The sequence below is a fragment of the Bombina bombina genome, chromosome 6 (assembly GCF_027579735.1).
Source record: "Bombina bombina isolate aBomBom1 chromosome 6, aBomBom1.pri, whole genome shotgun sequence".
Classification (NCBI taxonomy): Eukaryota; Metazoa; Chordata; class Amphibia; order Anura; family Bombinatoridae; genus Bombina; species Bombina bombina.
Window position 1 is genome coordinate 842,554,228 of NC_069504.1, and position 23,192 is coordinate 842,577,419.

The 23,192-nt window shown below is 36.8% G+C and overlaps 1 protein-coding gene across 1 annotated transcript in view; it reads right to left on the reverse strand.

The window, feature by feature from the left end:
* LOC128663756 (A.superbus venom factor 1) overlaps window positions 1–23,192 on the reverse strand; it is an 82,214-nt gene that overhangs the window by 13,892 nt on the left and 45,130 nt on the right. Inside the window, exons 20-28 of the mRNA XM_053718242.1 lie at window positions 20,685–20,824; window positions 18,340–18,552; window positions 17,840–17,906; window positions 11,015–11,101; window positions 9,268–9,471; window positions 9,084–9,159; window positions 8,769–8,928; window positions 4,661–4,759; window positions 45–195 (exon numbers count right to left, since the gene is read on the reverse strand). Of these exons, the coding sequence (XP_053574217.1) occupies window positions 45–195; window positions 4,661–4,759; window positions 8,769–8,928; window positions 9,084–9,159; window positions 9,268–9,471; window positions 11,015–11,101; window positions 17,840–17,906; window positions 18,340–18,552; window positions 20,685–20,824 (1,197 nt within the window). The remainder of the gene's footprint in view (window positions 1–44; window positions 196–4,660; window positions 4,760–8,768; window positions 8,929–9,083; window positions 9,160–9,267; window positions 9,472–11,014; window positions 11,102–17,839; window positions 17,907–18,339; window positions 18,553–20,684; window positions 20,825–23,192) is intronic.

Genomic DNA, 23,192 nt, shown 5'->3' on the forward strand with positions numbered 1-23,192 from the left:
TTATGTGAGCAGTTTTCGTGTTATGCCGTCAAAGACGTCATTACCTTTAGCTACTGACATCAGTAAATTTGTGTCCCTCAGTTTCCCAGCCATGGCAAGTGCATATGAGGTGACTGCAATGGAATATTGTTTTTTGAGGAATGGGTACTGGTCCAAGAGGAAGGATGATGCCCTGTTAATGCTGCTTACAAGGTTCTAGGAATGAAAACAAGGATTAACAAAGAAATGTTCTTAGAGATGATAGAACTGGTGTTTTTGTTACCAATTTAGGGCTAGATTACTTGTGGGTTTCTAACTATTGCGTGCGAGCGAAAAGAGGTTTATGGCGGGCGTTTGCACATGTCTGAAGTACCACGTATTGCAAGTTTAAAGTAAAGCTTTTGCTTGAGTGCAATTTAATTTAAAGCATACCGGGATATCGGGATTTTAGAGCTTTATCAAAAATAAATTTAAAAGTACAGATACACTCAATAATAACAGTATTTAATAACAAAATTTTTTTTAAAAATGCATAAAATAGTTATAAGGGCTCAAAGATACGAGGTCTCAGGTGTTAGGGAAAAAAAGGCAGACAAAGGGCTTTAACATAGAGATACATACATATACATGTCTAAATATGTATATGAATATGTGCATATATATATATATATATTTATATATATATATATATATATATATATATACAGTATATATATATATATATATATATATATATATATGTGTGTGTGTGTGTCTGTGTGCAAAGTCCCAGTATCCCAAACCTGACCAAGGATAAATGGTAATGCTGATAAAGCAGGCAGCACAGTGTCAAATGCAAAAAAATGAGGGAAAAACAAGTAGGGCCTTACCCCATAATGATGGTGTCACCCATCAACACACTGCATCCAGAGAGAACACGCCACAAACACGGAAGGCACCGCCGTGCCGACCAATGACGTCACCACAACTGCCGGTGTGAACACATGCAGTAGGTGAGTAGTCATGGTAACGGTGTCAACACTGTAGAACAGTGCTCAAAATCACGGGAAAGTGTGCGCTGATAGGCACCGGGTAAACCAGATAAAACAGAGCTATCAATCAAAAATACAATATTATACAATAGTAAAAACACAATCTTTTCCAAAAGCAGACAAAATACATAGCACAATCACTAAAGCAGGATCATTGATTTACATAAACGTATGCTGCATTAGAGACAGATTGGAGACAATCTATACCCATGGTATCAATGTCATACCCGACCAGACTATATGTCCATCATCATTATAAAGGTGTTGACATTTACATAGGGCTTCAGGACCTATGGAGTAGATAGAAACTTATAAAAAAAATTAGAGGGGGTTCCCGCAGTCCAAAGCATCACTTGTACCAACAGCCAAAGTCAATCATAGTGTTGAGGCCCTTTGGGGCTACTGTATCCAGATTGTAAATCCATTTTGCCTCAAGGCGTAACAGGGTCAATGTCCTGTCACCCCAACGTCTTGGTCGAGGAACATTGTCAATAAGAATGGTCCTTAGTGATTATATGGCATGGCCCGCTTGCAGGAAATGTCTAGTGACAGGTTGTTCTGACCGGCCTTTATCAATAGACTGACAAATCGCTGACTTGTGCTTCGCCAGTCGCTCCCTAAAAATAATCACAATTTGTCCTATGTAATATAGGGAACACGGACAAATAATAGAGTAAACCACAAATTCCGAGGTGCACATCAATCTGTGTTTGATGGTGTATTTCCTGTTAGTGTGCGGATGATGGAAACTATTGCCAGTCATCATGCTATTGCATGTGACACAGTTACCGCATCGATTACAGCCTAGTTTTGCTTTTGGCGCCTTCCGTATTTGTGGCATGCTCTCTCTGGATGTGGTGTGTTGATATGTGACACCTGGTATGATTTTCTCTTTATTATTTCACTTATTTGGTTATATAAGCTTGGGTTTGTTGTGGCACTGATTATGTCTGTTACGGCCTCCATTTGAGAAAGGTTCTAGCCAGAATCAAAACGTTATGTGTTAAGGCCCTACTTGCTTTTCCCTCATTGTGGATTAAAAGGCTTTTTTGCATTTAACACTGTGCTGCCTACTTTATCAGTATAACCATTTATCCTTGGCCAGGTTTGGGATACTGGGCCTTTGCATATCTACACGTAAAGCAGTGCACCAGGCGGTTGATTGGATGGTGTGTGCCACTTCCCATGAACAGTTTGTATGTATATATATATATATATATATATATATATATACACTCACCGGCCACTTAATTAGGTTCACCTGTTCAATTGCTTGGTAACACAAATTGCTAATCAGCCAATTACACGGCAGTAACCCAATGCATTTAGGCATGTAGACGTGGTGAAGATGACTTGCTGAAGTTCTAACCGAGCATCAGAATGTGGAAGAACGGGGATTTAAGTTACATAGTTGTTGGTGCCAGATGAGCTAGTCTAAAAATTTAAAAAACTGCTGATCTACTGGGATTTTCACGCATAACCATCTCTAGGGTTTACAGAGAATGGTCCAAAAACAGTGAGCGGCAGTTGTGTGGACAAAAATGCCTTGTTGATGACAGAGATCAGAGGAGAATGGGCAGACAGGTTCAAAATGATAGAAAGGCAACAGTAACTCAAAAGGCAACAGTAACTTAAATAACCACTCGTCACACAGGCTCACCAAAATTGGATAAAAGATTGGAAAAATGTTGCCTGGTCTGATGAGTCTCGATTTCAGCTGCGACATTCAGATGGTAGGGTCAGATTTTGGCGTAAACAACATGAAAGCATGGATCCAACCTGCCTTGTACCAATGGTTGAAGCTGGTGTTGGTGTAATGGTGTGGGAGATATTTTCTTGGCACACTTTGGGCCCCTTAGTACAAATTGAGCATTGTTTAAATGCCCTGGCCTACCTGATTATTGTTGCTGACCATGTCCATCCCTTAATGACTACAGTGTACTCATCTTCTGATGACTACTTCCAGAAGGATAATGAACCATGTCACAAAGTTCAAATCATCTCAAACTGGTTTCTTGAACATAACAATGAGTTCACTGTACTCCAATGGCCACAGTCACCAGATCTCAATCCAACAGAGCACCTTTGGGATGTGGTGAAAAGGGAGATTCGAAGCATGGATGTGCAGCCTACAAATCTGATACAACTGCGTGATGCTATCATGTCATTATGGACCAAAATTTCTGAGGAATGTTTCAAACCCCTAACCTTGTTGAATCTATGCCATGAAAAATTAAGGCAGTTCTGAAGGCAAAAGGGGGTCCAACCTGGTACTAGCAAGGTGTACCTAATAAAGTTGCCGGTGAGTGTATACATATATATATATATATATATATATATATATATATATATATATATATATAATTACAACAACAATTAAAATTATGTGGAGGCGAAAAGTGAGTTTAAAATCCTCCATTAAACACAAAATGTAGAGAAAATAACTCATTGTGTAGTTCATTTACAAATCTAGACAAGTCAAAAGTCTTGCTTTTACCACAGAAAACCTCTGAATACATTGTTTCCAATCCAGCAATGTATTCTGGGTAAGATATGCAAATTAGGTCCACAATGACTCACTTTTTTACTTTAGCCTGCTTTAACGCAGAATTCCCTTTACAACAACATTTAAAATTATGGGGAGGCGAAAATCAAAAATCAACTTTACCTAGCAGTGATTTAACCTACTCCCAAGCTGATGAGTGGCAAAAATCACGAAACAGCAGTGCTGGGATTGGTCTGAATCACTGTACTAACCCTAGCTAAGCTTAAAAGCTGTTTACACAGCGATGCTATGGTGTAAAGGGAATTCTGCGTTAAAGCAGGCTTAGGTAAAAAAGTAAATCATTGTGAACCTTATTTGCATATCTTACCCAGAATCCTTTGCTGCATTTGAAACAATGTATTCAGAGGTTTTATGTGGTAAAAGCAAGACTTCTGACTTGTCTAGATTTGTAAATTAACTACACAATGAGTTATTTTCTCTTTATATAATTATATATATATATATATATATATATATAGATGTGTGCAAATATGTATTATGTATTCATGTGCATATATATTAATTTACAGACACACATACACATATAAACACTAGGGATGGGCAAATGTGCTGAAAGTGTACATTCGTTTTGGACAATTAAATGTTGATAAGAATGAAAATCCATTAAAATTGAGTAATTTTATTTCCAGTTTTCTAATGTTACTTTTGTTTTAAAACGTTCATAATTAGATGGAATATCCACATTTAAAATTATATTAATACTTTTTTTCCACTTTTCACGCTACATTGAAGTCTATGGGGAGATACGTTAATGTGGTTGCCATATTAAAAGTTTGTTTTTTTGCTACCGCTCGTACAAAAACCTTTTATTTTCATCTTGTAATACACGCACTACCCAGACGAGCGCAGAAAGCTTACTTCTAGCGGAGTTAGCCCATAAGCAGGAGCGATAAATAGAGCTCCACTCATTATCTAGCCCCTAGTTTGCTTTGGGTATTTAAATAACAAACTGAGAAAATGGATAGTTGTCTTTTCAAAATCAGTTAATCTTGTTCCATATTAGGAAGATATACATCTGCCTGTGAAATCAATTTCCTTTATGTATGAAGAGAGTAAGTTTTAACTCTATGAATATACTACTTACATTGACATGTGCAACACAAGATTTCTGACTTTCCAGCAAAGCAATGAGCACAAAAGCTGTGAGGGCAACATCAGGCTCATTAGATCCTTGGAGTCCACCCTGTTTAATATAAGAAATAATCATTCTGAATGATAGCCTTAAACAATGAGACAGTTCTGAGTACTATTTTTTATTCAAGTTTCAATTTTTTTTCATACAAACACATAGATATTACAAGTTATTTTACATAAACACTTTCCCAAGTATATATTGTCCGCCAGGAACTGATAATCCTTTAACAGTCCAAGAATTAGTCCTTACAGTTCCTCTGGTTTGACAAACCAGTAAGGCATCTATCTTATAATTCCTCTTAGGTTATAAGAAAAATGAAAGATCAAAAATGTATATCTTCAGATAAGTTCAAATAAACAACTGTTAACAGAAAGAAAAAGGAAAAAGAAAAACATTCAACAATGTTACTACCATAATAGATCTAGTCATATATTCTTTAGGTATTTGCTGTAAAAGGCATATTAAGAGTATGTAATAAAGGGAAGGAAGGAGAGGAAGGGTGAGGTGGGGGGAGGATTAGGTAGAATCCAAGGGTGGAGAAGAAAGCACACAACCAGAAACGTCCGTTATATTTGAGTCAGGGCAGATGGAGCATTGTAATCTATTGTCCGCTCATCTATAGTACCCAGGAAGGAGACCCAGTAAAACCTGATGTCGTAAAATCTTGTTAGAATCCCCTTTCTATAATAAACATACTCTTCATGGGAAAGAAGTGTTGTTGTGTTTTGTATCCATTCATTTCTGGAGGGGATTACAACAGACTTCCATTTCTCTACTATCAGGTTCCTAGCACTATTTAGTCCTATCAGCAAAAGGTTCCCTCTAATTTTGCAAAAATTCGGTGGTCTATGGTTTAATATCGCAGTCAAAGGGTTTAATATAAAAGAGTCTCCTATTATTTTTTGGAAGTCTTTCTCTATTTGTGTCCAAAATGGTCTTATCCTATCACATTGCCACCAGATATGCGACATAGTACCCTTCCGACCACACCCCCTCCAACACCTATCATCGGCATTAGTGTATATGTGCCTTAAACGATTTGGAATCAGATACCAACGTGTCAATATTTTATGGTTAATTTCTAAGGTTTTTGGTGAAGCTGAGGATTTGTGAGTGTTGTGAAACATATTTTCCCAGTCCTCTTTAGTGATAGGAACATCCAGTTCCTTCTGCCAGATTAGGGTGTATGAAGGGAGATTATTAATTAATGTATCTTCCAGTATTTGTCTGGCTATGGACAGAGTACCTGACAGATATAAATCCAGCAGACACATTTTGTAGGAGATCTCATCAGATCTGTCTTATATTTGGAATTATGGATCAGATGGCTTAGTTGCGCGTGTTTTAACCACGATGAGTAGTTTTCTCCCGCAATCTCCCCCATCTCATTTCTGTGCCTTAGTCTACCATTCACTGTTAATTTTAGAAACTGTATTGTGTATCCCAGTTCACCTCGGATGTTTTTATTAGGTTCAAACCCTCCAAGAAATTCTGCATTATAGGAAATGGGTGAAAGGGGTGAGACCCTAGAGGAAATACCATTTGCGAGTCCATCAAAAGGTCCCAACTTTCAAATATATGTGTATATAGCATAGAGGTTCTGGCTAGAATTGGTCGCGTGTGAGGTGAAACCCAACATAGTGCCCCCAATGATGTCACTTGTAGAAGATAGGAATCAATTGTAGACCATGCCTTATTTTCCACTTTACCGTTCCAATTTAATACACGCTGGAGAGTTACTGCATTATAATATCTCTCTATATTTGGCACCCCAATGCCTCCCTCCCCTAAAGGTCTATGCATGGTCACTTTGTTTATCCAGGGTTTAACTTTCCCCCAAATAAATGTGTTAATTTCTGACTGTAATTGGGACAGGAATAGCTTAGAAAGATGTATAGGGACCGTTTGGAGAATATTTAATATTTGTGGGAGTGTGGTCATTTTGACGGCTTGGATTCTACCCCACCAAGTTAAGGGTTTTCCCTGTCAAAGTCGGAAGTCATTTTTAAGCTTATTTAGCATGGGAATATAATTATGTTGAAATAATTGATTAGTTTTGGGATTTTAAGTCTATGCCTAGGTATCTAATCTTATGTTGTTGAAGTTTGTATGAGCAAAGATCTTTTAGGTTCTTAAATTGTTCATTATTGATATTGATGTTAAGAATTTCAGACTTCTGTGGGTTTATTGAGAAGTTTAAGAGTTTGCCAAATTTTGTAAATTCTGTCATTAAATGTGGGAGAGATCTGACTGGCGATGTCATGGAAACCAAGACATCGTCGGCATACAGCGTGAGTTTGTATTCATTTGGTCCTATTCTGATTCCTCAAATATTATTATTTTCTCGTATGTGTGCTAAAGCCTCAATAAATAATCATATGCTTATTTCTAATCTCTTGAAGGCCAACAGTTATTTCAGTGCATTTTGAGAGTCTTTTACAGTTAGACACTGCTAGTCTATGTGTGCCATATAAATGACATTGTTCTCACTCCCGTGGAGTTATTTATGAGTCAGCGCTGATTGGCTAAAATACAAGTCTATCATAAGAAGTGAAATAAGGGGGAAGTCTGCAGAAGCTTAGATACAAGGTAATCACAGAGTTAAAAAGTATAATTATATAACCGTGTTGGTTATGCAAAACTGGGTAATGGGTAATAAAAGAATTATCTATTTTTTTAAACAACATCAATTCTGGAGTAGACTCTCCCTTTAAATTCTAAGACTGGTTGAGGTTATATTATTGACTTATTTGCATATCCAATCAACTGTCAGTTTTTGAAAACAATTACATACAGAATACATTTCTTCCTCAGACAAGGAACATTTATATTAATAATTTATCATTTATCCACTATAGCATTAGTTTCATAATTCGGCCTCCACTGACCTGACTAGCCAAGAACCTGACTATACACAGACCAAACCACTGAAATAATTCTTCTAGAATCACCTTCTGTAGTTTCTATCCATTGACTGTTTCTTTCTGCAATCCTAAAGTGGATCCTGGCATCCTCTAGGATTAAACTGAAAATCTGGACTCTGATTTACAAAAGAAATGCTATATCCACTTATATCCATAAATCTCATAGGTACCACACAAACGTCCACAGCGCTGGTACAAAATTCTTCTATATTATATCACACAGACGTTACATAATATAGAATATAGAATTTTGTACCAGCGCTGTGGACGTTTGTGTGGTACCTATGTGATTGGAGGATTTTGTAAAGTCCATGTCTTCACTTGCGCAGGATAAAGAACCCTATGTTGCTGTTACATACTTAAAGTATCCACTTATAAATCTCCAAATACTTTACAATTACTTGCATTGCTCTGCATTGGTACTCTACTATTCCAACCAGATCACACTTTGTGATGTCTCTGCTCTTTATGAACCTTATTTTTCGTAAACTTAAACTTAAAGGGACAGTCTAGTCTAAAATAAACTTTCGTGATTCAGATAGGGCATGTAATTTTAAACAATTTTCCAATTTACTTTTATCACCAATTTTGCATTGTTCTTTTGGTATTCTTAGTTGAAAGCTAAACCAAGGAAGTTCATATGCTAAGTTCTACAGTTTTACAGTTTTTTACCACTAGAGGGTGTTAGTTCATGTGCGTCATGTAGATAACACTGTGCTCATGCACATGGAGTTCCTAGGAGCCAGCACTGATTGGCTAAAATGCATGTCTGCCAAAAGAACTGAAATCGGAGGGTGGGGGGGGGGGGTTAGTTTGCAGAGGCTTAGATACAAGATAATCACAGAGGTAAAAAGTGTATTTAAATAACTGTGTTGGTTATGCAAAACTAGGCAATGGGTAATAAAGAGATCATCTATCTTTTAAAACAATAAAAATTCTGGTGTAAACTGTCCCTTTAAAAGCTTTCCCAAAAGAGTCAGTATTCAAACAATTCTACAATTTTTATATTAAAACCCACTAAAATACATCAAAGATTACTAATTCTTCTTGACTTCTTAAATAAAATTAAGTAAATAAAAAAAAAAAACATTATTCAGTAAAAACACTTTTGTGTATCTGTATAAATCACATACGGTCATCTCTTTATGTATAACAGGTGCATCCTCTTTAAACAGTCCATCTGGTTTCTGCTTTTCAAGAATAAGCCACTTGACAGCCCCACACAATACACCACTCTCAATGTCTGCCAGGGGCTGAGCCAAAGCGAACACTTTAACAACATATGCGGTAAGCCTAGAATAAAAAGCAAATGAAAGATGAGGTACCAAAAAACAAACAAACCAAAAACAAAGAATTTAGGCATGAGTTTCAATATGAAATAAAGGAATTAAATTTGTATAATAAGCAGAGAAAACATGTCCAAAATGAAGATGAGGGGTCAAAGTTACCATGTACTGGATGGTCTCTCCATCCAGGCTGCATAAGAGTTGTCTGATTTTCGATAAGCCATTTGTCGAACATAACCTTGAAAAAAAAGAAGCAAATACTTGAGCTGAAATATTGTTAGTGACAGTAATTTTGGAGGGTTACCTTAATAGTTGTTGTCTGTTTGGTGTCCTAAACCATACTCACCTGTCTTTATATGATTAATAGCCTCTTGTCTACGGTTGACATTGATTCTCTCCCACTGCCCAGTGCTATCAAGGTAAACTGTGGCTATTACACTGGGTGACATAGTCATCATGTTCTGCTCTCCACATCCAATTGGCACAATAATCAGATGATTCAAATTGGAGCCATCAATGGCATCTTCCACCATTCTACTTATTGGGGTCCCTGAGAGAATAAAAAAGTACTTATGACTATAATGAATCCAAGAGATGCTTGAGAGTGCTTAACAAACCATAACAGAAATCTATGGCACCCATTTATGAAACATGGCGGTGAGTGGGCAGCATTAGCAGGCTGCAGTTATCATTGCACAAGTGATTGCTTGTTAAGCCTTGCCCCCTGCTCAGTATCCAACAAGGATGATTTAAATTCCACCAACTTTGAAGTGGCAGAGAGGTTAAGTAGCAGCAGTCTTAAGACTGCAGCTACTTAACTAGTTTTTTAGGCTCGCTCACACAAGCCTGCATTGCTCGGTCTCCTAATTTGCATCCACAGCTTTATAAATGGAGCCCTATGTATCTAAACTAGGCATATCAAACATGTCTCCTAAATGTGTAACCCCTTTTCTGATTTTATAAAAGTGATGCCCTGACGTTCAATATAAAACATGTATAATCCTCTTTTATTGTCATGGGACCAACAAACCAACTGCAAACACTAGATACATTTCCTTCACATATACATATATTCAGATTTTACACACATATGGAATGGATTATGAGTGGAATGCAAATTATCACTCCTGCTCACTCATTAAATTTGCTAGAAGTAAGCTTTTTGTGCTCGTTGGTTAGCACTTATATTACAAGTTGAAAGTAAAACGTTTTTTCACAAGCGCTAACCTGAAACACGCAAAAAGACGAAATTTGAATATCATGAATGTGTTCACATATTCCCCAATAGACTTCAATGGAGTGTGAAAAGTGCAAAAAAATCTAACACTCTTACTCCAGTACAAACTCAATCATGTTTACTCAAGTGCGCTAACCTTATACGAAATATGTATATTTCTCATTCCAATGTTCTTCACATAGAAGTCTATGTTCTATTTATTCTTAAATAAATATTTATATATATAGCTGACTTTTTTTGGCAAAATATATATCTATACCTATATAAATAAATATATACAAATATATATAGGAATATCGATTTACTTAGGACATGTTCGCCAATGTGAAGAAAATTGGAATGTGAAATATTTACAGTAAATACACAGTTAAACACTTTAAAAAATATGATTTTTGCATAAATATGACTTTCCATGTTTTCAGCTATTTGACTTGTATACATATGTATTTATGTTTATATGTGCATGCATGTCTGTAAATACACACATAGACATATAAATACATACATATATACACACACACACATATATATATATATATATATATATATATATATATATATATATATATATATATATATACTGTATATACATGATATTTCAATGCTGAAGAGATTGTCTTGAGTTTTTCTTTTATATTTTTGTTACAGCTTTTTGTTATGGTTTGAAGTTTTTTTTTTTGTAAAGCTAGCATCATTGATTACAAACAATCTGCATTTTTAACTTTCGTTTATGAGTAAGGGCAGCTACAAATCTTTATGAATTCTGCAATTTTTAAGTTGCAAAGAGTTTTTTTCCCCCAAAAAAGATTAGTTTTATAAATGTGCTTGACTAAATCTAGACCTATATTAATCTCACCTTGGATGGTAATTATTGTGTCAACCTCTGTACGGGGTACAATTTCCTGTGCGTCAACCGCTGGGACATTCTCTTGTTGCACTCCATCTGTTAGAAATTTACGAATTAGTCATCTCTAAATATAAGATTTACAGTATCATCGGCATCTTAACCCCTTAAGCCAATTGGACGTAGGCACTACGTCACACAGTACTTTGCCCAGCGTACCTACATCCAACACTCTGGTGCATGCTGTGGTTTAAAATTGGAGACTGCAGCCAGGGGCAGAAGGCATCTGCCTTCATATGGTAAAGAAAAACTGATTGTTCTCCCTTTACCATATGATGGCAGCTCTCCAATATAGACAATGGCGCTCTGTGTTACTATCAGTATCGGCTAGCGGTGATGCCTTGGGTGGTGTGGAGGGGAAGGAGGGAGGCGGGTGAGGGAGGTGCATGAAGGGTTCCCTACGCCACAGAAAAGGGTAATGACAGGGGAAGGGGGTTCTTATGAATTAGAGGGAGGGATAGAGGGTGAAGGGAAATTCTTAGTACAGGAAAAAAATGTATTATTAAAAAATACATTTATGGGGGCGGAGCCAGCAGCCGGAGCAGATAGATGTGCTTTTATTGAGCTCCTAGGCCTAAGCTAGGAAATAAGTTTATATTCTAAGCAAAAATTGATCTAATTCTACGTATGGACAGCTGCTAATCTGTGCTTAAGTGAAGGATAGCCTGCCAAAACCAGTCTACGTGCCTGACTCAGCGATACACGATTTATACCCGAGGGATCTGTTTGGGCCTACTCTTTCTACTACTATCTCCAGTCGCAACCTGAGGCTCCTTGCAAAATGCAGCATGACCGTGAGCTTTTATATACCCTGCTACAAGACCTGGATAGACAGATGACATGCTGCTTCCTTGATATGTAAGCCACACTGTGATCGACGATGAAAAGACCATCCAGCACCGCCATAACTAGCGAGAGACCTGAAGGTGCACAGATAGAGATATTACGGGATTGTCCGAGTGCGATACCTTACTCATCCCCTCAGGTGTGTAATTGCACCAAGGTTTTGGGAGACTTAACGTTGCCTTGCTGTGAACCGGTTCTCTCTGGCATTATTACAGCCGCAGCGAGCATCCCTGCAGCGGCAGATTGGTCCCTGCCTGAGCAGCACAGCGCAGTTCATTTGGAGACGCTCCAGATACAGAGGAAAGGAACAACCCAGACAGGGTATCTGACATCCACAGCCCATACCCTCATTACCAAGTTCGATCATGATTGGGGAAGCAGATCTACCTCAGTCCCGAAGGTCCCGTCCATTGGGACACTATATACCGAGACCCGGTTGGGGATACAACCTGAGCAGCAGTCCCTACAGCTCATTATTTCCGATGTTTGTTACTATATCCATAGTGCACATCGCTACAATCTCCTTGAATGCACATACGACGTGGTGTTAAATGTTTGGATACCATACGAGTTACACCACTTGATTTGGCCCATACCGAACTCTAGCCACGTGCTCCAACAAAGGGACAGAGACCTAATATGGGACCCGGGGAGACATAATCGGTAGAACTTTTCATTGCACTACAATTATACACATTATCTGCATGTATGACATTGTTCAAGACGACGCTAATACCCAAAAGTGTCTAGCAGCATTGGTGTTAGCACTAAACTGTCTATATTGCTACGTTAGCTAGTTGCATAAATGGTCTTACCTATAGCAGAATATCATATTGAGCAGTATTGAATTTGTGTGATTGATAATGTATCACTAACAAACTGTTTTTGAACTAAACATGCCAGTGTTTCCTTCTAATACACTATAGCCTCACTTTGTATATGTGATAATTAACTTTGCTGTACTATATTAACTAGCTATTGTATATTAATATAATGACAGCTCCTTTAACACTGCGATGTCATGTATTAACTTATGTATATCTGAGATGCTACTGAATAGCACATGTAGGTTGTATCCTTATTGCTAGTAATCAGCAAACTGGGGTTCCTAAGCTAGGCAGGTTTACTCTATTATATTAAAATTTGGAATGTGTTGCTTACAGCCAGAGCAGTATAATATAGTATTTCAGTAGTAGTTGTTATCTAACAGCAACCATTCATGCTCTGCATACATAACATAACATATTTGCTTAAGCGGTACTATAGACATAATTTCCTTAAATAGCTATACATCATACACAATGTGCAAATTGTTGAATAGCCTGTATTAGACAACATTAGTTACATGGTACCTGTAACCAGGTCAGGACTAAGTCTGTTTCGTATATAAGTGTGGAGCTTCAGGTAAACAGCTCTATATTCATTTATGTGTATGGCTACCTTTCCTTAGCTGAACCAAGGTCTGTCATTAGAGGAGTAAAGGCTGCTTCTTATATCAAATTTTATCTCCTAATATGGGACCTAAGTATTGACAGGGACATATAAAGCACATGAAGTTCTGAGTGTATTTATAACAGGGTTCTACATTACTATGGAATATATGCTAATTCTGAAGGGGGTTTTATGTTTTGTACGTGTCTAACCTTTACCACCTCTGACTAAGATGGTACTGATGGCTGTAGATTATGATATTCAGAGCACTAGTTCAATATGACCCTCAGACAAAATAATGTGTATGTTATTCACGTTTATTAACTCAACAGAACGATTAGGTAGTATGTACAATGTGTTTATATATTAATTATTATCTGTTAACTGGCCTTGATGATATACTAGTGCAATAGGTTCCATACATAAGCAAATACTGCTGATTTAGGTAGATTAGTTGGGCATATCCTGCTGGAGTTTACCCTTAATCTAATATGTTTTATAACTCTGTATCAGAACATGTATATTATTGAAGACCTTCTGTATCGCTATTTTTGACACCCCACCTATGTATATTTAAGTTTATTAATTATTACGTAGGCACATGGTTAGGGCTATCATTACAGCACATAGCCTACTAGTTATATAGTAAACCCATATGTTTTGAAATCTCCTTAATATTTTAATATGCGTCCATATCAGTCACTAACCTATGTATATAATGCTAACCCCTGCTGACGCATTCCCCTATGGACACCTAGACACACCAACATGTCAATTGGAGTAAAACCTTCACCGACATTATCTCATATAACTAATTCTCTAATAACATTTTTTAAGAGGTCCCACTATATCTTATATCTTTTATGATGTCTGACTGAAGATATATATATATGTGTTTATACTTATGGCTCCGCCCTCCAACCCTCCCCTCATATTGATAGCGGTGCTTAGCCGCTGAAATCCCCCCCCCCCCCCATAACGTATACCCACTCCTTCTCTTCTTGCAGCTCATAAAGAGCTATCTATCTGACCTCCAGTTATTTGCTATATCCACAAGCCATTTGGCCTAAAACTTAAGATTTCAATAGGTCAGACACTTCCGATAATCTATTATAAAACCGAGGTTTCATCTGCCTATCTATTGTGATTTGTATAATCATTGAAATATGTTGTTCAATTGTATTTGTATCATTCTCTAGTACCAAAAGGCGGTTTATGTTTTATATCTTATGTATATTATACAAAACCTCAAAAAATAAAAAATAAATATTTAAAAAAAAATAAAATACATTTGTAACAAATTTAAAAATTTACTATATAAACTGGGTACTGGCAGACAGCTTGTATGTCTGCTACTAGTGAGAAGGGGTAGTGTGAGAGAGCTGTTTAGGAGGGATCAGGAAGGTGGGAGGGTTGAAGTGCAATATAAAAATTAAAAAGCACTAAAACTGCATGTTGACAGACTGCCTGCCAGTACCTAAAATTGTGGTGACCATGGGAGGGGTTGGCAGGGATTAAGTAGGGATCGGTTTAGTGGGAGGTGTTAGGTGGAAGGGTAATACCTACACTACAAAAGTATTACCCTTGCTAGCTAATTAACCCCTTCCCTGTCGGGAATATTAGCCATCTATTTACCAAAAATACCATGCATGTCAGTTATTTCTAAATAAAGTATATCTCAAAGAAGGTTTTACAACCATTTGTGTTATAACTGAACAAATAGTATGTAAATAATTTCAGAGTTTGGCGTTAGCCGCCAAAAGCAGCGTTAAGGGGTCCTAACGCTGCTTTTTACCGCCCGCTGGTATTTAGAGTCAGCCGCGACTCCAGGCTACCGCAGATCCCCTTATGCCAATTGCGTATCCTATCTTTTCTATGGGATCTTCCTAACGCCGGTATTTGGAGTCTTGGAAGAAGTGAGCGGTAGACCCTCTACCGACAAGACTCCTACCGACAAAAAAAGTCAGTAGTTAAGAGCTTTATTTGCTAATGCAGGAATATAAAGCTCTTAACTACTGTGCTACAAAGTACACTAACACCCATAAACTACCTATGTACCCCTAAAACGAGGCCCCCCACATCGCTGCCACTATAATAAAAAATTTTAACCCCCTAATCTGCCGACCGGACACCGCCGCCACCTACATTATACCTATGAACCCCTAATCTGCTGCCCCTAACACCGCTGACACCTACATTATATTTATTAACCCCTAATCTGCCCCCCCCCAACGTCGCTACTACCTAACTATAATTATTAACCCCTAATCTTCTGACCGGACCTCGCCGCCACTATAATAAATGTATTAACCCCTAAACCGCCGCACTCCCACCTCGCAAACACTATAATAAATTGTATTAACCCCTAATCTGCCCTCCCTAACATCGCCGCCACCTACCTACAATTATTAACCCCTAATCTCCCGCCCGCAACATCACCGCTACTATAATAAATGTATTAACCCCTAAACCTAAGTCTAACCCTAACACCCCCTAACATAAATATAATTTAAATTAAACAAAATAATATTCCTATAATTAAATAAATTAATCCTATTTAAAACTAAATACTTACCTATAAAATACACCCTAATATAGCTACAATATAACTAATAATTACATTGTATCTATTTTAGGATTTATATTTATTTTACAGGCAACTTTGTATTTATTTTAACTAGGTATAATAGCTATTAAATAGTTAACTATATAATAGCTACCTAGTTAAAATACTTACAAAATTACCTGTAAAATAAATCCTAACCTAAGTTACAATTAAACCTAACACTACACTATCATTAAATTAATTAAATAAATTACCTACAATTAGCTAAACTAAAATACAATTAAATAAACTAATCTATAATACAAAAACAAACAAACACTAAATTATAAAAAATAAAAAAATATTACAAGAATTTTAATCTAATTACACCTAATCTAAGCCCCCTAATAAAATAAAAAAGCCCTCCAAAATAAAAAAATTCCCTACCCTATTCTAAATTACAAAAGTAATCAGCTCTATTACCAGCCTTTAAAAGGGCTTTTTGCGGGGCATTGCCCCAAAGTAATCAGCTCTTTTACCTGTAAAAGAAAATACAATACCCCCCCAACATTACAACCCACAACCCACATACCCCTATTCTAACCCACCCAAACCCCCTTAAAACAAACCTATCACTAACCCCCTGAAGATCTCCCTACCTTGAGTCGTCTTTACTCAGCCGAGCCAAAGTCTTCATCCAATCCGGGCGATGTGGTTCTCCATCCGGTAGAAGTCTTGACCCAAGAGGGAAAGAAGAGTTCCTCCATCCGGGCGATGTCTTCTTCCAAGCGGCATCTTCCATCTTCTGTCTTCCGGATCCATCTTCATCTCGCCGACGCGGAACATCCTCCTTCCCCAACGGACTAAAGACGAATGAAGGTTCCTTTAAGGGACATCATCCAAGATGGCGTCCCTCAAATTCCGATTGGCTAATAGGATTCTATCAGCCAATCGGAATTAAGGTAGGAAAAATCTGATTGGCTGATTCAATCAGCCAATCAGATTGAAGTTCAATCCGATTGGCTGATCCAATCAGCCAATCAGATTACGCTTGCATTCTATTGGCTGTTCCAATCAGCCAATAGAATGCAACCCAAAACATTTATTTCATGATTCAGATAGAGAATACAATTTTAAACAACTTTCCAGTTTACTTCTGTTATCTATTTTGCTTTATTGTTTAGATATCCTTTGTTGAAGAAATAGCAATGCACATGGATGAACCAATCACACAAGGCATCTATGTGCAGCCACCAATCAGCAGCTACTGACCCTATCAAGATATGCTTTTCAGCAAAGGATATCAAGAGCATGAAGCAAATTAGATAATATAAGTAAATTAGAAAGTTGTTTAAAATTGCACGCTCTTTCTAAATCATGAAAGAAAAAATGTGGGTTTCATGTTCCTTTAATGGGACAAGAAACATGATGAGATCGCAATATAAAATGCTTAATAATAAGTGCTAAAAATACCTTTGTGACAAATTTGTTATTTCTTCTGTTATTTTCAATATTTATTTATTCCTGTTTTCCTGTATATTAACTCTGAAAATCAAGAGGTTTCCACTGCAGACTTCACAAGCCTACCCCTGCATATCTACATATCTGTCCCTAATAGGCCACAGAGATGATAAGACAATGCAAGACAATGGGATTTTGCTAACAAAATGACAGTCTACTCCCTAACAAGTCAAGATTATTTCCTTTAAATTGGGTAATTGGCTGTGGGAGTTTTATGATTATGTTTTTATTCTAAATGGCAGGCTCCCCATAACACACAACTTGTATGTTATCTGCTATTTCTATCTTTGTGCCCCTAAAAACATAAAAATAAAATTTCACATTTTCTAATGAAATAAAAGTAAAGTAAATGTCTAAAACCTATAACACCCCCCCCCCCCCCCCCCCCCGAAGAAAGTATAAAGAGTCCAACAAGGAAACAAATTAATACAGACCTTTTCCTTTAACTTCTGGCTCTAAGGTAACTGATGTTATAGTTTTTGCCAAACGCATCCCTTCAGGCTGTAACAAAACATTACCAAATTAGTATTAGTATGTTGTCCTTAAATCATGCGTTTGTCTAATATCCACTACAACTGGCATATTTTTCCCAAATCTTTGCACTCTACTGAGAGGCTAATTCTTCCTTTTTTTATCCCAGACATATTTGAATACATCCACTCAGTGGCTAACACAAGTCGTACTAAATCTATCTCAAAACATTATTTCAACTCAAATGTGAACTGTGAATGTTCCACTCAGTCTAACACAATAAAAAGGTCAGTACATCTCACAACCTCATATGTCAGTGTAAATTAATTCTCACACCCTTGTTACTATAACTTTTCTATATTCTAGAGGTGAATATTCCCCCCCAATTCTCAGAAACTAAAAGCAAGAAAAAAACCTTGTACAATGCTCTTGTATGTAAATACGTCTGTATATAGTTACTCACCACAACTTTCAGTTTCTTTCTAACACCGTCTGAGACAAATGTTCCAGCAACCGCTGCCTTCACCTCCACATCATGCAGGCCCAGAGTGAGAGGCACAATAATGAATGGCACAGCCACTGAGGAGAGAGCCTGAATCCTCACCTCCTGTCGGAACTTCTTTTTGGCTGTAGACAAACTGCAGAACTCTGGGTTGTAAGTGAGCTCTACTCGTACCTAGAATACAGACAGCAAACATATGAGTTTCCACTTATGTAATTGAAATATGGCAAAAAGTCTTTTATATTCTCTTAAATACAGTACATTATAAAATAAAACAAGACATAGGTAACCAGCGGGTTGTGTGAATAAACATAGTGGCACCCAGTGCTTTGCAGCATCTTAAAAACAAAGGAAAAACAAAATGGAAAGTATAAATGAATGTATCTTGTTTTCTTCTAGGTTCATATACATATTTTTTCTATATTTTTAGATAGTTTACCTCATATTATAAGCCAATCATACATGAATAGCTGTTATCACAAAATATACAAACCATGTGGAGGTAAATTGCTTAAATAATAGGCCTCACTTTCTGAAAGCTTCAACTATCAATTTGACTGTGTTCTATGCGCATACTTTTAGGGCTTGATTTATGAAAATACCAATACCATTAAAAATAAGGACAAAATTGAGCACCCAAATTTAATTTTGATGTAATTTTGAGCATTATTGATTTTATCTTTTTTTTTTCGCCAGTACTTTGCTTAATTCAATTAAGTTCTCAAAGTTATCACATTGTTTTGACTAAATTTCACATCTAAAAATATGCTTAGCTTTCAGATGTGTATTCAGGACCTGTCATGTCACAAACCCCATAGGAAACAATAAAGGGTGTCTGGTAAACCTTTATGATGTCAGACAGGAGTTACGCAGGAAAAATGACTAATTTAATATATAAGTTTGCATTTGGAGCAGACATGAATGTGTTAATATTTATTGTGGCAGCTACCCTTCTACTTAGAACCAACAGCAAAGGGAAGAATTTGCCCGTCAAAGAAGACGCTTAAGGTTCCAGAGGTTTTTTTTTGCCCAGATGCAGTCTGCAAGCACTTACAGACCATGACATAGTGCCCAGATTTTGGCTATCACAATGATCAATAATGTATTTTTTAATGAAATACAGGGCAATAATAAGTATATGTGCTGGTTTTCCAGCTGCAATTGCTGCAGATGCCATCTTGCTATTCGCAACAAGTCTCTCTTGATGCAAAAAAAAATAACATTAAAAAAATTGTTCCCTGTTCACACACACACACATTTTTGTATATATATATATATATATCCACATTATGCACTGCATGATGGTGCAACTTACCCTTGAGAAAGTATCCTTTTACTTTATCACGTGACCATAAAAACACCTTACTGGTTAGAAGGTTTGCTAATTTATCAATTGTTTACCTGTTATCGCATGAAAATACATCAGCCTTTTTTTTTTTTAAATAGGAATCCAGAAAAAAAGCGCTCAGTGCCCACTTGTAAAATTAGAAAGTTTAATTGTAACATTTTTAAAGCAAAAATCGGTCAGTACAAAGATAAAAACAGGTTGATGAACAGGTGCATAGGGCAGACGCGTTTCGTGCACATGCGCACTTGGTCACTGCTTTTTAAATAAATTGCTTAGCCAGACTGTTATACATGGCACTTGATGTGATGTGGTTATTTCCACTATGGTTCCCTTCTTTTTCTAAGGATTTAATAAATGGGGGGGCCATATTTTAAAGGGACACTGAACCCAATTTTTTTCTATCATGATTAGGCTAGAGCATGAAATTTTAAGCAACTTTCTAATTTACTCCTATTATCAAATTTTCTTCATTCTCTTGATATCTTTATTTGAAATGCAAGAATGCAAGTTTAGATGCCGGCCCATTTTTGGTAAACAACCTGGGTTGTTCTTGCTGATTGGTGGATAAATTCATCCACCAATAAAAAAGTGCTGTCCATAGTTCTAAACAAAAAAAAAAGCCTAGATGCCTTCTTTTTCAAATAAAGATAGCAAGAGAACGAAGAAAAATTGATAATGGGAGTAAATTAGAAAGTTGCTTAAAATTGCATGCTCTATCTGAATCACAAAAGAAAAAATGTGGGTTCAGTGTCCCTTTGATAAATGCTTTAAAAAACTCTGATGTGCCTATGGAAAGTTTATTTCTAATTTATTGACTGAATCTGCAGGATCAGATTTTCATAGTGGACAGTAGGAGATGAAATCTATGAAAACAATTCACTTAAATTGCTATATACAGTAAATAAAAAATATAACACATGGGACATATTTAGAGAACTGTGTTTCAAAGAGCATTTACCTTAATATCCCTTTCTACATAGTTGTACAAAATGGCACGGAGCTCGACCTGTTCGTTCCTCACAACGGAATATGGAAGTCTCAAGTCAATAAAAAAATCTTTCATAACTGGAATCTCATAGGGCTGAGCAACACAGATACCTGTGTATGAAAACATAAAATCCTGATATTAAAATAAATGAACTGTAGAATAACAAAGCTAGCAGTATAGATCTTAATTCCCGTAACATAAGATGATTATTCTTAGATAATATTTGTAAACTTTACATGAGGGGAGTAGAGAATTCTAATCAGAAACTTTATTCACCATAATTCATCAGTATGGCAAGAAATATTATGCTAACCCTTGCATGGGCAAACCTTACACAACCAGGAACCAGGAATTCCCAGTGATTTGCGAGTTTACTAGGGATGGGCGAATGTTTTGCAACATTCAAAAAAATTGTAACACATTCATTCATTCTTTTTGAATTTCGAATATTTGTACTAAATTCTAACATTTATTTAATGTATTCGAATTATACAATATTCAAATTAGAAAAATTTGAATTTATATATTTGTATCTATTATGTTTCAATTGCCTAAATTCCCTACCACTATTGAACTTCTGAATAGTATTTTTTGAAATCGAATGTTACATTCGAAATTTCGAATGTGGACATTTGGGGGCCTATTTACTATGGTGCGAGCGAACATGATCCTATATAGCGGATCATGTCCACTGCACATCAATAAATGCCGACAGCATACGCTGTCAGTATTTATTATTGCAATGCCGCCCCCTGCAGATTCGTGGCCAATTGGCCACTAGCAGGGGGTGTCAATCAACCCGATCATATTCAATCGGGTTGATTTCTGTGCGCCCTCTCAGAGCTGGTGGACAAGTTATGGAGCAGCGGTCTTTAGACCACTGCTTCATAACTTCTGTTTCCGGCGAGCCTTTAGGGGCTTGAAAAATACGGAGCTTGATAAATATGCCCCTTGATCTAATTATGAACATTGGAATTCGAAAGTGATATTCTAAAACTGTTTAATAGCATTCGATTATAGAATTTTTAAGAATATTCGTTCTTATCAACATTCTATTATGTAAATCGAATTTCTATAGTAACATTCATTCTAACTTTCTAATTCGAATATAAGTACATTCGCCCATTTCACAATAGAAATAAAAGCAAACCTGTGAATTTGTTTACAATTTAAAATGTTTATTTTTTTTGTAAATCTGTGTTTACCTTAACCCTTTCACCCAATAAGACGTATATATACGTCTTGCAATACTTTGCCTATCGTACTGCTAAACGTATATATACAGTATGTCTGAGCTTCAGGAAGCTCCAGCACTCTCAGATGTTAAGTTACAGCTGAGATCTGGAGTTCCTGAATCTCCAGGAATCTGCCTCATATGTAGCTGAAGTGCAATCGGTGCTCCAGCTCCATATGAGGGCAGATGCCTCATCGTTACAGACGGTGACACTCTGGTGCCAGGGGGAGGTATGGGCGGGAGGCGGGTCGTGGGTGGGTGTTTCAGCAGCGGAGGGGAGAGCGAAGGGGGAGGGCCCTACTCTACAAAAAATAAATAAACATGGAGGAATGGGGCAGCTACATTACAGAAAATGGGTTGGGTATAATTAGTCGCCCCATACAATATTCAACCTAGAACACTGTATCTATTTTTATTTCCTGGACTTACTTAATTAAGGATTTCTTGTGACTAAACAGCCCGAATATGTCTAGTTGTTTTTAAAGCACCCATTTTTAATAATAAATAATATAGAATTATTTTTTTATTTTTTGCTTACGTATCCACCAACCAATACTTTTTGTGGGATTTGAGTGCTACAATGTGTATTCTTGTTTCAGCTTTTCTTTAGCTGTTCTTGTAAAAACTGGCAGACTTCTGCCAGTACCTAAGATGGCAGCAATAGTTAGAGGGGGTGGATTAGAGAGCTGTTTGAAGGGGAATCAGGGTGGCTGAAGGGTTAGGGGCATCTTACACTACAAAAAAATAACAAAAGTAAAGAAACATTTTATTAAAAAAAAAAAAAGTTTTATTTTCTCATTGGCAAACTGTCTGCCAGTACTTAAGATGGGGGTGACCAGTGGGGGTGGGGGGAGGGAAGAAAGCTGTTTGGGAAGGATCAGGGGGAGGTAATCTCTACACTAAAGCTAAAATTAAAGGGACAGTCAAGTCCAAAAAAACTTTCATGTTTCAAATAGGGCATGTAATTATAAACAACTTTTTAATTTACTTTTATCACTAATTTTTGGTTCGTTCTCTTGGTATTCTTAGTTGAAAGCTAAACCTAGGAAGGCTCATATGATCATTTCTAAGCCCTTGAAGGCTGCCTCTTGTAACATGCTTTTTTATTTGCTAGTTAATGTAGGCCATATAGATAACATTGTGATCACACTCGTGGGTTGTGGCAGACACTGCACTAATTGGCTAAAATGAAAGTCAATAGATAATAAATAAAATGTCATGTGATCAGGGGGTTGTCAGAAGAT